The 15,058-nt window shown below is 46.1% G+C and overlaps 1 protein-coding gene across 5 annotated transcripts in view; it reads right to left on the reverse strand.

The window, feature by feature from the left end:
* The window catches only part of LOC136114498 (spindlin-Z-like), a 97,038-nt gene that overhangs the window by 34,945 nt on the left and 47,035 nt on the right, over positions 1 to 15,058 (reverse strand). For 4 of the 5 annotated variants that reach the window (XM_065859849.2, XM_065859846.2, XM_065859847.2 and 1 more), the window contains one exon: positions 12,624 to 12,854. The exons of the other annotated variant lie outside the window; for it this stretch is intronic. Coding sequence is in view for 3 of the 4 variants with exons in the window: in XM_065859846.2 (XP_065715918.1) it covers positions 12,624 to 12,681 (58 nt within the window). In the remaining variant the exon portion in view is untranslated. The remainder of the gene's footprint in view (positions 1 to 12,623; positions 12,855 to 15,058) is intronic. 5 annotated transcript variants of the gene reach the window in all.

The raw sequence follows: 15,058 nt of genomic DNA on the forward strand, positions 1-15,058 counted from the left end.
AGTCACCACAGTCCGCCATGCAGAGAGAAGGTGGGGAGTCCTTCGTCTCATCACAGTATCACAGTATGTTTGGGATTGGAAGGGACCTCGAAAGATCATCTAGTCCAATCCCCCTGCTGGAGCAGGAACGCCTAGGTGAGGTCGCACAGGAAGGTGTCCGGGCGGGCCTTGAATGTCTCCAGAGTAGGAGACTCCACAACCTCCCTGGGCAGCCTGTTCCAGTGCTCTGTCACCCTCACTGAGAAGAAGTTTTCTCTCAAATTTAAGTGGAACCTCTTGTGTTCCAGCTTGATCCCATTACTCCTTGTCCTATCATTGTTTGCCACTGAGAAGAGCCTGGCTCCATCCTCATGACACACACCCTTTATATATTCATAAACATTAATAAGGTCACCCCTCAGTCTCCTCTTCTCCAAACTAAAGAGCCCCAGCTCCCTCAGCCTTTCCTCACACGGGAGATGCTCCACTCCCTTAATCATCTTTGTTGCCCTACGCTGGACCCTCTCCAGCAGTTCCCTGTCCTTCTGGAACTGAGGGGCCCAGAACTGGACACAATATTCCAGATGGGGTCTCACCAGGGCGGAGTACAGGGGAAGGAGGACCTCTCTCGATTTACTGACCACCCCCCTTCTAATACACGCAAGGATGCCATTGGCCTTCCTGGCCACAAGGGCACAGTGCTGGCTCATGGTCACCCTGCTCTCCACCAGGACTCCCAGGTCCCTTTCCCCTACACTGCTCTCTAATATGTAATTTCCCAACCTATACTGGAACCTGGGGTTGTTCCTGCCCAGATGCAGGACTCTACACTTGCCCTTGTTAAATTTCATCAGGTTATTCCCCGCCCAACTCTCCAGCCTGTCCAGGTCTCTGGATGGCAGCACAGCTTCCAGTGTCAGCCACTCCTGCCAGCTTAGTGTCATCAGTAAACTTGCTGACAGTGCACTCAATTCCCTCGTCCAAATTGTTAATGAATATATTGAATAACATTGGCCCCAGAACTGACCCCTGAGGCACTGCACTAGATACTGGCCTCCAACTGGACTCCGCACCATTGACCACCACTCTCTGGCTTCTCTCTTTAAGCCAGTTTGCAACCCACCTCACTACTCTGTTGTCCAGACCACACCTCCTCAATTTAGCTGTGAGGATGCTGTGGGAGACTGTGTCAAAGGCTTTACTGAAGTCAAGGTAGACCACGTCCACCGCTCTGCCATCATCCATCCACCTTGTTACATTCTCATAAAAGGCTATGAGGTTGGTCAAGCATGACTTCCCCTTGGTGAAGCCATGCTCACTGCCCCTAATGACCCTCTTATCCCTGATATGCCTTGCGATGACACCAAGGATAAGCTGTTCCATCACTTTCCCAGGGACAGAGGTGAGGCTGACCGGTCTATAATTACCCGGGTCCAGCAATGACCTCAGCCAACTCCCTCAGCACCCGCGGGTGCATCCCTTCCAGACCCATGGACTTATGGATGTCCAGACTATTTAATTGCTCCCTAACCCAGTCCTCATCGCCTAAAGCAAACTCCTCTATTGACCTGGCTTCATCCGGGGTCTCAGGGGTACAGGGCTCCCCAGGACAGCATCCAGCAGAGTAGACAGAGACAAAGAAGGCATTCAGCAATTCTGCCTTCTCTGTGTCTTCTGCCACCAGGGCACCCACCTCATTCATCAGTGGGCCTACATTGCCTCTGGTATTAGTTTTATCTGCTATGTATTTGAAAAAGTTCTTTTTGCTGTCCTTGACCCCTCTCGCCAGCTGTAATTCTAAGGAGGCCTTGGCTATCCTAGCTGCCTTCCTACATCCTCTAACAGCAGCCTTATATTCCTCCCAAGTGGCCAGCCCCTGCTTCCATGACCTGTAAACTCTCCTCTTCTGCTTGAGCATACCCAACAGATCCCTATTCAACCACACAGGCCTCCTGGCTCCCTTCCTCGACTTCCTGCGTGTGGGGATGCTCTGATCCTGAGCGTGGAAGAAGCAATCTCTGAATGCAATCCAGCTCTCTTGGGCCCCTTTTCCTTCAAGCAGTCTTGCCCATGGGATTTCCCCCAGCAATTGCTTGAAAAGGCCAAAGTTGGCCCTGCTGAAGTCCAGGGTTGCAATTCTACTTGCTATTCTGTTCCTGCCACACGAGATGCTGAACTCCGCCATCTCGTGGTCACTGCAACCCAGGCAGCCCTCAACCTTTACTGCTTCCACCAGACCCTCCTTGTTAGTGAGGATGAGATCCAGCAGTGCACCTCTCCTAGTCCGCTCCTCCACCATCTGCATGAGGAAGTTATCATCAACGCACTGGAGGAACCTCCTGGACTGTGGCTGGCTGGCTGAATGCTCCTTCCAGCAAACATCAGGGAAGTTAAAATCCCCCACCACAACCAGGGCCTGTGACTGTGAGGCCACTCTCAGCTGCCCATAGAAGGCCTCATCAACTTCCTCAGCCTGATCTGGTGGCCTGTAATAGACACCTACAACAGTGTCACCCCTGCCAGCCTGCCCCTTAATTCTGACCCATACACTCTCAACTCGTTCCTCATCCACTCCTGGGCAGAATTTAGTACATTGCAGTTGCTCTCTCACATAGAGAGCAACTCCACCACCACGCCTGGCTGGCCTGTCTTTCCTGAAAAGGGCGTAGCCATCCATGACCACATTCCAGTCATGTGAACTGTCCCACCACGTTTCTGTAATTGCCACCAGATCATAATCTCCCGACCGAACATAGGATTCTAACTCCTCCTGCTTATTCCCCATGCTGCGCGCATTGGTGTGCAGGCATTTCAGGGAGCGAGCAGAGCACACCAGTTTCTCCCTAGGGGCATAGGAGGCCACCCAGTCCTCATCCGTTTTAGAATGCTGTCGCACTGGGACAAGCCCAGCTACAACCCCATTCCCCTTCGAGCCCAGCTAATTCCTGCCCCAGCATCCTTTTGCCCCTGCGAGATAAGCCTTTCCCGCGTAACACTGTCCAGACTGGAGTCTTATAAAACCAGCCATTATCAAAAAATCCAAAGCCCTGCCTGTAGCACCAGTCTTGGAGCCAACCATTTAGAGACTGAATTTTCCCATTCCATCTCACATCGTCACTTGAAGATGGAAGGAGTGAAGAGAAGATCACTTGAGCCCCTGAGTCTTTCACCATCCTTCCCAAGACCTTGAAATCGTTCTTCATTCCCCTCAGACTACGGGAAGCAGCTTCCTCCCCATCTGTCTGGAAGACCAGCAGCGGGCAGTAGTCTGTCGAATGCACCAGTCTGGGGAGCTCTCTAGCGGTATCCTTGATTCGGGCTCCAGGTAGACTACGAACTTCCCTAAGATGAGGGTCAACTCTGCATATTGGGCCCTCTGTTCCTTTCAGAAGGGAATTTCCTATTACAATCACCCTTCTTTCTTTCTTATCAGAGGTAGTCTTCAGTTGTGTAGTCAACCGCCTCTTCCTATGTGATCTTGTAGGCAGGCTTGGCACCACCTCCTCACCTACCTCTTCTTCAAGATCTAGGGCCTCATACCTATTATGGAGGGGCACCTGGGGAGGCAAAGCAGGCAGGGAGGGGGGCTGCCCGTGATGCCGAACTGGAATACGCTTCCAACTTTCATCGTCTTTTAGGTCCCCTTCCTCTGCCCAACAGCGACAAGGGTGGGGCTGTCTCAGGACTTCCGCCTCTGTCCGAGAGTGCAGGAGGTCCATCTCCTTTTGGGGGGTACCTCCCTGGGGCCTTTCCGACTGGCACGTCAGGGTGCTACTCCACCAGTTGATCTCCCTTTCGCACTCCCTGATGGACCTCAGCATCTCAACCTCCTCCTTAAGTTCCACAATCATGTCGAGCAGATCTTGCACCTGCTCACACCTCACACAGGTGGAGTGCTGGCCTCCCTCCCCCGGCAGCAGAAGACTCTGGCACTCCCTGCAGACAGAGACCTGAACAGCCACCGTTCGGGACAGAACCTCAGTCTGCTTTGCCACAGTTTTTTCGAGACGAGCTCTCCTTCTGGAGGCGACCATGGTCATCAGCAGTCTGGGACGCTGGCAATAAGTCGGAGGGACTGACAAGCAACAAGTGCTCTCTGCACCCTGCTGCACAAGCTGGTTGCTCCTTTCTGCGCCTGGTGCACAGCGACTAGTCTCTGCCCTCCCAAAGGCTTTTTCAAGGCAAGGGGAGGGGGTGTGGTCGCCGTCACCATGGGAACGCTCCCCGCCACGTCAGCCGCTCTCTCACAATGGCTGCCGGGGCTTCAGGGGGATCGGGACCGCCGGGAATTACGCTGTCCCTGTACGTTCCCCTCTGAGCTTCCTAATCTCGGCTAAACCTCGTGGTCGGCTGAACCTCGCCGGCTCTGGCTCTCGCTTCGCTGGCTCCGATCAGCTGACTCATGTGCTCTGTCTACCTGCTGGGTCTGTCCCAGGGAAGGTAGGGTACGACTCCGCTGGTCTATCTCCCTCTCACACTCCCTGATACTCCTCAACCTACTTACCTCCTCCCGGAGCTGTGTCACTAAGTGGAAGAGTTCCTCTGCTTGAGCACAACTCCCACAGCTGTGCTCACTGCTGCCATCCAGTACTGGTGTAAGAGCAGGGCTCACCCTGCAGCCTGACACCTGGGTGGCTGCATCTTCCCACCAGATCTTGGTTTGGGCAGCTGCATCACTTGTGGTGGGTGCCGAGCTTACAGAGGCCATGGCTTTCTGCCGGGTGGATACCATTGCTCCCCAGTGAGCTAGCAGAGCTGTGTGCCCTACTGTGCAAACTGCCACACCATGCCCTGTTTGCCTGCCCTGTTCACAGCTCTGCTGGTCACTGGCACTCCCCAGAGGCTTCTTTTATATGTGGGGGAGCTTGGCTGCCTTTGCTCCTGGCCCCACCCAGGTCTCATCAGCTGCTGTCAGGCTCCTGGTGGTTCTCTCAGCTCCCCCCAAGATTCCCCCAGATCGGGAAACCCCCTAGTGTATCACACTAGAGCACTCTGCTGCTGATCATGCCAGCACCAGGGCTGCTCACCTTGGCAACAAATCAGCCACACAGAGGACTTTTTTTTCCTCAATTTAGTATTCCAAACAGCTTGTACAGGTTCTTTACAAAGATGTTTATTTGTAAATGTATGATGTTGTAAGTATTACTATGTCTTAATGACTTAAGACATTTGAGAGCAAATAAAAATATTTTAATATATTAATTTTTAACATATATGTTGCTGATCATCTCCTTTAGCAGAGAATGCCAAACATAACAAGCAAAGCAGCAACTTTGCTTACACAAATTATCCTGAAATTATCCAAGGGCAATATGTTCACACAAATATTTCAAGTGAAAATTTAGTATATCAAGTGTTTTAGGGTCAAGCATAGTTTGGTCTCAAGCAATAATATGACTTTGAAGATGTTAACAGTAATTAGAGAACAATAATGCAGCTATCAGATTCTGTATAGCATGAATGTAATTGAATGGGTTTAAGTTCATACCCTTTACCTCCTTCTGACTACGGAATGGTAAGTGCTACTTTTCTAACTAGCGCATTCCATAAAATTCCATGTTTTAGACATCATTCAAAATAAACTCTGTACAACGAAGTTGCCATGAATATAAAACCAGAAGTTAATAATTAACAGTATAAAAAAAACCCCAAGCACACAAAGTGATTTGATTTGTTTTATGCTTCTTCGTAGTAAGCAGCAATGATTCAAACTTTGATAGACCTGAGGGAGGAGAAAATATTTATGGCTCAATCTCTTATGACTAAAAAATTAAATATTTTCCATAACTCCCAACTCCCAGTCAAGAACAAAAGAGTTAAGCATTTAATTGTCAGTTGGCCTTTGTTTTTTGAGCCTGAATTAATTCTGCCTAATATATTCTTAAAATATTGTTAAATTCAATAGCAAAACTAGAAGCCATGTTTCTGAATGCTTCTGCCTTACTCTCACAGAGAAAGAAAAAGGGTAAGACGACACAGAAATAAAATAAACATTCTTTGAGGGTGTGGACTCCACTTTTTCTCATTTCTCAGAATATCCCCAGTCTTTATGACAGGCAGCAAAAGATGGACATTTAAAAAATATATTTCAGAATCTGCTGTGGAAACACCATATAATCACATGAAAATTGTTCTTGATCTGATGGCTCTTTCAGAATTACTTTGAGGGACCTAAACATTCCACAACCATGTTTATTCATACCTAATATTGGCCAATGTCAGCTTTAAGAGTTTGGGGAACCGGACCGGGAGAAGAGTGGTAAAATGAATTCCCAACTCTGCCAAAAGATTTCATTGCATTTTTTAAGCAAGTCGAATCTGGGAGTTGGATCTCTTCTTAATTCACAAGGACAGTACTGGTAACAGCTAGGAAGGAATGTAAATGACCATGTTGTACACTTCTACAGCATAGGAAGAGGCGGTTGACTACACAACATAAGACTGCCTCTGATAAGAAAGAAAGAAGGGTGATTGTAATAGGAAATTCCCTTCTGAAAGGAAAAGAGGGCCCAATATGCAGGGTTGACCCTCATCTTAGAGAAGTCTGTAGTCTACCTGGAGCCCGGAGCTCCCCAGACTGGTGCACCCGACAGACTACTGCCCGCTGCTGGTCTTCCAGACAGATGGGGAGGAAGCTGCTTCCCATAGTCTGAGGGCAATGAAGAATGATTTCAAGGTCTTGGGAAGGATGGTGAAAGACTCAGGGGCTCAAGTGATCTTCTCTTCGCTCCTTCCCTCTTCAAGTGACGATGTGGGATGGAATGGGAAAATTCCGTCTCTAAATGGTTGGCTCCAAGACTGGTGCTACAGGCAGGGCTTTGGTTTTTTTGATAAGGGCTGGTTTTATAAGACTCCAGTCCGGACAGTGTTACGCAGGAAAGGTTTATCTCGCAGGGGCAAAAGGATGCTGGGGCAGGAATTAGCTGGGCTCATTTGGAGAGCTTTAAACTAGGCTCGAAGGGGGATGGGGTTGTAGCTGGGCTTGTCCCAGTGGGACAGCATTCTAAAACGGATGAGGACTGGGTGGCCTCCTATGCCCCTAGGGAGAAATTGGTGTGCTCTGCTCGCTCCCTGAAATGCCTGTACACCAATGCGCGCAGCATGGGGAATAACCAGGAGGAGTTAGAATCCTATGTTCGGTCGGGAGATTATGATCTGGTGGCAATCACAGAAACGTGATGGGACAGTTCACATGACTGGAATGTGGTCATGGATGGCTACACCCTTTTCAGGAAAGACAGGCCAGCCAGGCGTGGTGGTGGAGTTGCTCTCTATGTGAGAGAGCAACTGCAATGTACTAAATTCTACCCAGGAGCGGATGAGGAACGAGTTGAGAGTGTATGGGTCAGAATTAAGGGGCAGGCTGGCAGGGGTGACACTGTTGTAGGTGTCTATTACAGGCCACCAGATCAGGCTGAGGAAGTTGATGAGGCCTTCTATGGGCAGCTGAGAGTGGCCTCACAGTCACAGGCCCTGGTTGTGGTGGGGGATTTTAACTTCCCTGATGTTTGCTGGAAGGACCATTCAGCCAGCCAGCCACAGTCCAGGAGGTTCCTCCAGCGCATTGATGATAACTTCCTCATGCAGATGGTGGAGGAGCGGACTAGGAGAGGTGCACTGCTGGATCTCATCCTCACTAACAAGGAGGGTCTGGTGGAAGCAGTAAAGGTTGAGGGCTGCCTGGGTTGCAGTGACCACGAGATGGCGGAGTTCAGCATCTCGTGTGGCAGGAACAGAATAGCAAGTAGAAATGCAACCCTGGACTTTAGCAGGGCTAACTTCGGCCTTTTCAAGCAATTGCTGGGGGAAATCCCATGGGCAAGGCTGCTTGAAGGAAAAGGGGCCCAAGAGAGCTGGATTGCATTCAGAGATTGCTTCTTCCATGCTCAGGATCAGAGCATCCCCACACGTAGGAAGTCGAGGAAGGGAGCCAGGAGGCCTGTGTGGTTGAATAGGGATCTGTTGGGTATGCTCAAGCAGAAGAGGAGAGTTTACAGGTCATGGAAGCAGGGGCTGGCCACTTGGGAGGAATATAAGGCTGCTGTTAGAGGATGTAGGAAGGCAGCAAAAAGAACTTTTTCAAATACATAGCAGATAAAACTAATACCAGAGGCAATGTAGGCCCACTGATGAATGGGGTGGGTGCCCTGGTGGCAGAAGACACAGAGAAGGCAGAATTGCTGAATGCCTTCTTTGTCTTTGTCTGCTCTGCTGGATGCTGTCCTGGGGAGCCCCATACCGCTGGGACCCCGGATGAAGCCAGGTCAATGGAGGAGTTTGCTTTAGGCGATGAGGACTGGGTTAGGGAGCAGTTAGGCAATCTGGACATCCATAAATCCACGGGTCCAGATGGGATGCATCCGTGGGTGCTGAGGGAGCTGGCTGAAGTCCTTGCTAGACCGCTCTCCATCATTTTTGCCAAGTCTTGGGAAACGGGAGAGGTGCCTGAGGATTGGAGGAAAGCAAATGTTACTCCAGTCTTCAAAAAGGGCAAGAAGGAGGACCCGGGTAATTATAGACCGGTCAGCCTCACCTCTGTCCCTGGGAAAGTAATGGAACAGCTTATCCTTGGTGTCATCTCAAGGCATATCAGGGATAAGAGGGTCATTAGGGGCAGTCAGCATGGCTTTACCAAGGGGAAGTCATGCTTGACCAACCTCATAGCCTTTTATGAGAATGTAACAAGGTGGATGGATGATGGCAGAGCGGTGGACGTGGTCTACCTTGACTTCAGTAAAGCCTTTGACACAGTCTCTCACAGCATCCTCACAGCTAAGTTGAGGAGGTGTGGTCTAGACAATAGAGTAGTGAGGTGGGTTGCAAACTGGCTTAAAGAGAGAAGCCAGAGAGTGGTGGTCAATGGTGCGGAGTCCAGTTGGAGACCAGTATCTAGTGCAGTGCCTCAGGGGTCAGTACTGGGGCCAATACTATTCAATTTATTCATTAACAATCTGGATGAGGGAATTGAGTGTACTATCAGCAGGTTTGCTGATGACGCTAAGCTGGGAGGAGTGGCTGACACGCCAGAAGGCTGTGCTGCCATCCAGCGGGACCTGGACAGGCTGGAGAGTTGGGCGGGGAATAACCTGATGAAATTTAACAAGGGCAAGTGTAGAGTCCTGCATCTGGGCAGGAACAACCCCAGGTTCCAGTATAGGTTGGGAAATTACATATTAGAGAGCAGTGTAGGGGAAAGGGACCTGGGGGTCCTGGTGGACAACAGAATGGCCATGACCAGCACTGTGCCCTTGTGGCCAGGAAGGCCAATGGCATCCTCGGGTGTATTAGAAGGGGAGTGGTCAGTAGATCGAGAGAGGTCCTCCTTCCCCTCTACTCCGCCCTGGTGAGACCCCATCTGGAATATTGTGTCCAGTTCTGGGCCCCTCAGTTCAGGAAGGACAGGGAACTGCTGGAGAGGGTCCAGCGTAGGGCAACAAGGATGATTAAGGGAGTGGAACACCTCCCTTATGAAGAAAGGCTGAGGGAGCTGGGGCTCTTTAGTTTGGAGAAGAGGAGACTGAGGGGTGACCTTATTAATGTTTATGAATATATAAAGGGTGATTGCCATGAGGATGGAGCCAGGCTCTTCTCGGTGGCAAACAATGATAGGACAAGGAGTAATGGGATCAAGCTGGAACACAAGAGGTTCCACTTAAATTTGAGAAAGAACTTCTTCTCAGTGAGGGTGACAGAGCACTGGAACAGGCTGCCAAGGGAGGTTGTGGAGTCTCCTACTCTGGAGACATTCAAGGCCCGCCCGGACACCTTCCTGTGCGACCTCACCTAGGCGTTCCTGCTCCAGCAGGGGGATTGGACTAGATGATCTTTCAAGGTCCCTTCCAATTCCAAACATACTGTGATACTGTGATAAAACAAATGATCGCTAGACTCAAAAAGACAAAATATAAATGTAAACACAAGGGTAATCACAACTTATCTTACAGACAATTAGATTAGATTATGTTAATGAAAAAAATCAGGATTTGCCTGTATTGGGGAGAACCATGCACTACTTAGAATCACAAGCACAATGTCAAGCACAAAGCAACTGTCTGATCTGCTAAAACTATATCCTGGAAAGCTGCTCTATATTTTAACAAAACCATTGAGGCTGCAGATGCACACTCTACTGTTATGAAAAAAATAAGAAACAGGTTTGGCTTTCCTTTGTTTCTCTGTCTTCAGTGTTATCCTTTATTTCTCAAGATGGAACTATTAAGTCTGTTTCCCAGTGGAGATAGACTTCAAAAACCTGGATATTTTGGTCAAATGGATTTTTCTCCTCTTTTAAACCTACTTTACAGCAAATAAAAGCCTTTGTAAGCAGGCAGACAGGACAGAGGAAAACTAGCTTTTTCAAAGAAGCCACCATATCTAAGTCTTTACTACTGATTTGGATTTCTAATTCCTTGTCTTCAGCCTTCGAAATCTTGATTTGATAAACTCTCATGAAATCAATTACTGCTTCTGCTGTTCTTTCCAAATAATTTGACGACTATGTGAAACTACAATGATAAACAAATGTTCCGTCTTTCCTGCTCAGTAGTTGTATGTTTTTTTTAAAAAAAACCAAACAAACACACAAAAAAAATTAAAGAATTGGTTACGCAGCCTCCTAATAATGGCTACCTGGTACACTTTTTCCTAATATACATCTATAATTCCATCACCACATAAGTTTTTTGTTTTTTTCAAAAAGCAATAAAGGCCAGCTACCCACAGCCCATGTTGTGTAGGGATATTAAAAAGCAAAAATGGCATCTAAAGAAATCTGAGTATCAATTATAATGATTTTACATGGTGCAAAATGAAGATGCCAGTTATAGTATAAAATATAATAAAATAACCATGGAAAGTGTGACCATCTAAAAAAAGTTGTTGGGGTTTTTTTTAATTGAGGACAAATAGTGAAATTTTTTACTTAACATGTAAAGTAAAATTACCTATTTTAATTAACAAAAATCACCGTCTACATAAAGTTCACACTGTGTGGACTGTGGAATTCTTAACTTGCAACTGATAATTTCTAATCCCTGTCCTGCTGTGTACACATACGCAGGCAGATCACAAGAAGAGCCAGAGGCCACGAATGCATTGCAAAGAGCAAGTTTTATTTTAGTTCCCTCTCTACTGGGGGATCTCCGAAGTCACACCTGAGCTCCCAGGCAGAGGTGACACAGGCGGGGACGCAGGCGCTGGTCAGTTCAGCCCTGCTGGAAGATCACTGGGCCTGCTGAGCTCGCCTGCATTTCAAGGCTTCGGGCAGGCGCAGCCTCCCGCTCTTTCTCACAACAAAGCAGGAATCTCGGGCATAGTGATGAGGTGCCTGGAGTTTCTCCCAGGCCTATGTTACCTAACACAGAGGTTCTACTCATCAAGCACACAAGGTCAGTAAAACAATTAGTGTGATGTATGTGCTTTTTCTACAGACAGGTGCAAGTCACTTGAGCGTATTTACATTTAACTAACCTCCTCGCCAATCTTGCACTACATTCCCATACACCTGCACACTAGTCCAAACAGAATGCACAACTAAAACAGTCTGGTTTATTTTATACAAGACCAAATACCAGCACACAGAACAATTTTTGACAGATAACTTGATTTTTTTGTTGTGTCATTGCAAATAATCCTTACCATATGCGTCCACAAGATTTACTGAGATTCATTAGTCCATTGAGCTACAAACCTTTGAATTAGCCTAACCAGTCATAAAAAGCTAAGTGATTACTCATATTTTGTTTCTTGAAATAAAGAATTCTTTAAAATACTTTGACTATTTCAATTTACAAAACACAATGTAGCAATAATCTCTGTGTACATTTAGAAAAACCTTTCTGAAGTTTTTTTGAGAGATGCTCTTTCACAATTTCTATCCGATCAATTTCTTTAATTAAAAATTTTACAGCATGTTATAAATAAATGGTGAATACATTATTGTTAATTTTCCAGCACTTCTGATATGAGCAAAAGAGAATTTTTTTCCCTTAAAGTGTTAGTCTATGGTATGGAATATCCCTTTGGTCAGTTGGGGTAAGGTGTCCCAGCTGTGTCCCCTCTCAACTTCTTGTACACCCCCAGCCTACTTGCTGCAGGGGGAGCAGCATGAGAAAGAGAGAAGTCCTTGTCTCTGTGTAAGCACTGCTCATCAGTACATAAAATGTCAGTGTGTTATCAACACTGTTTTCAGCACAAATCCAAAACATAGCACCATGAAACTACTATGAATAAATTTAACTCTATGCCAGCCAAAACCAGTACAACTTCTTACATGTAAGCCTGTATAGCTTAATTAAATTTATGCATATATTTTCAATTCCACAGTTTCTATAATGAAAGAAATAATTGTTATATCAAAATAAAAATAAAAAACCAAAACACACAAAAAAAACCCAGAAGCACAAACAAACAGTAAGGGCTTCATAAAGCTGCCTTGAGAGGTTGTGGAGTCTCCTTCTCTGGAGACATTCAAACCCGCCTGGACACATTCCTGTGTGATCTGCTCTCGTGAACCTGCTTTAGCAGGTGGGTTGGACTGGATGATCTCCAGAGGTCCCTTCCAACCCCAACCATTCTGTGATTGTGACACTTTTTTACCCACTAAAAAACAACAAACAAAACCCCCAAATTAAGTAACACCTCACCTGCATTTGCATCAGCTCTGGATCGCTGACCTGTCGATTTTCCAAATGGGGTCTTCATTCATCTGTGTTTAAGTGAGCAGCGAAGCTGCTAGACTAGGGTGAAAATCCGGTTCTTCCCAACTCCAAAATATCTTCTTACTCTCGTAATACAACAGCTACTTATTAATCCACCATCCAATCACCAATTTGTTATTCCTCAAATATAGGAGAAGCACTTTCAATTATATCACTCTGAAAAACAAACCAAAAAGTATAGTCTGATTTGAGACCTGGTTTAAAATAAACATTGAAGTGAAACAAAATATTTTTTCTTTCATACTCAATGAGAAGTCTCTTCATATTCTGTTATTCTGGATGTATTCAGTAAACAGAGGGCAGGTAGGCAAGAAGACAGCCAAATTTTAAGGCTTGTACTTTTCCTCATATTCTGAATGCAAATTCTGTATCAAATCAAAGTCATCCACAGACAGATACACATAGAAAAACCTCATTAAAAAACCCCAACTTTTCTTAGTATAGGGAACAATGACTACTACTTTAAAAACCCTACCTGAAAGCAGAAGAAACTGCACTATCTTCACCATAGGAAAAGCACAAACCCACTACTTCCATTTGTTAGAAAAGAAACTAAAATGCTTCACACCCACATATCAGAATTCCTTCTCTACAGATATGTTCAAAAAATGGTAGAAAGAATCTTAACACTTAAAAGGTAAAAACCCCACAGATTCCATTGCAACACTGTCGTGGTTTTGTTAAAAACAAGACCAGTTTCTCTTTTAGTGAATTTTCCTTTCAGCTAAAGTCTTCTTAGCAACTGCACTTTTCTAAAGTAGGATACATGTTTTGGTAGACAACGCAATGGAATGCAAGGTCGTTGATAAGGATGCACGTCCTGTAAGTGAGAGGGGCAAGGAGGAGCGAACTGAACAGGTGACTAAAACTGACCAACTAAGTATTCTATCCCATTCTTGTGATACATCATATAAAAGTGGGAGATCACGAGGTCCTCGTCCCTTTTTCCCCTCTTCAACTATGGCCGGCATCTGGGGAGAACTTTGCAAGTCGTCCCTGCAAATCTGAGGCCTAGTGACAGACTGAATCCAGTTCCGGTTTGCTGCAGAGTCCAGCCCAGGACTTCCGGGTGCCTGCTCTACAGCTACCAGAGCAGCCAGCATTGATTTGCTGGGACTTTCAAGATTGGTTTTGTGTATTTTGTATTATTTTCTCTATTTTATTAGTAGCATTTTAATATTTTCCAACTCTCTCTCTCTTTTTGTCCTTCTTTGCCTTCCTATCACCTGTACTTAGTGGGGTGGGGGAGGGTGGGGGCTAAGGAGGACTGGGGGGAAGAGGGGGTTAACAAAGCATCTGCCACGGTTTAATTTTGCCCTACAATCAAACCTTGACAAATGCTCAAACTAACAATTTGTTAAGTCATTAGTTTATAGAAGATCTGCAAAAGTGATTCGCTACACCTAAATTCAGATTCCTGAAACATTTAGTAATCACATTTCTCTAGATAAGGGAGATTGGGAGGACAATTCTTTAAAGTATTTACCAATATTTAAATTACAGACACTTGTTATCACCTAAAATTTTGAAGAATTACAGATCAACTGTTTCAGACTAATGTTTCGGGACAGCAAGCATTTCTCCTAATTATTCCATTCGTTTCAATGCTGCACATGGCTAAAACAACAGGTTAGGTCAGCTCATCCTTTCAGCCTGGTTTCCCTCAGAAATATGATTACAGAATCACAGAATTACATGATTGCTGTAATCATGTTCTCTGTAATCTGTCAATCATCAGTGGCCTTCTCCCTTTCACTTTTTTTCTTCCCAACAGGAGCTTTGGAACCTGCTGTTAATTTTTACAAAAGGGTAAAAAACAGAGGAATGTCCCTAACTAGTGACTCACGTGTGGGAAAAGGTGTACCTCATGTTCGTGCCTTACTGAACAACTAAATATACAAGGATATGCCTTGAGGTAAAGTACAAGTGCTATGCTGAAACTTGCATTTACATCTACTAACACTTAGCCAATTCTTCCATGAATCACATCCACAAACTCCTATAAATATCAGATCAATGCAGAAGAATATTCCTATAAATAAAGAGCAATAGAGACACAAACAAAATGAAATACTAATTTCTGGTGTTTCTAGTTTAAGCAAGTATTTGGCAATTTCTAGTTTTTGGAAAAAGTACCCATCTGCCATCCTGAGAGGGAGTCACGAGAGGCAGGCTGCCTTCTGGGAGCTAAGATGCAAGATGTTGCCGAGAGGGTTCCACAACTTGTCAAGAGCACAGACTACAACCCACTGCTGCTCTTTCACGTAGGCACAAATGACACTGCAAGCTGGAACCTGGACAGAATCAATGAAGACCATAAAGCCCTGGGGGTGCAAGGAAAATATCAGTGCCCAAGTCAT

This window comes from Patagioenas fasciata, chromosome W (assembly GCF_037038585.1).
Source record: "Patagioenas fasciata isolate bPatFas1 chromosome W, bPatFas1.hap1, whole genome shotgun sequence".
Lineage (NCBI taxonomy): Eukaryota > Metazoa > Chordata > Aves > Columbiformes > Columbidae > Patagioenas > Patagioenas fasciata.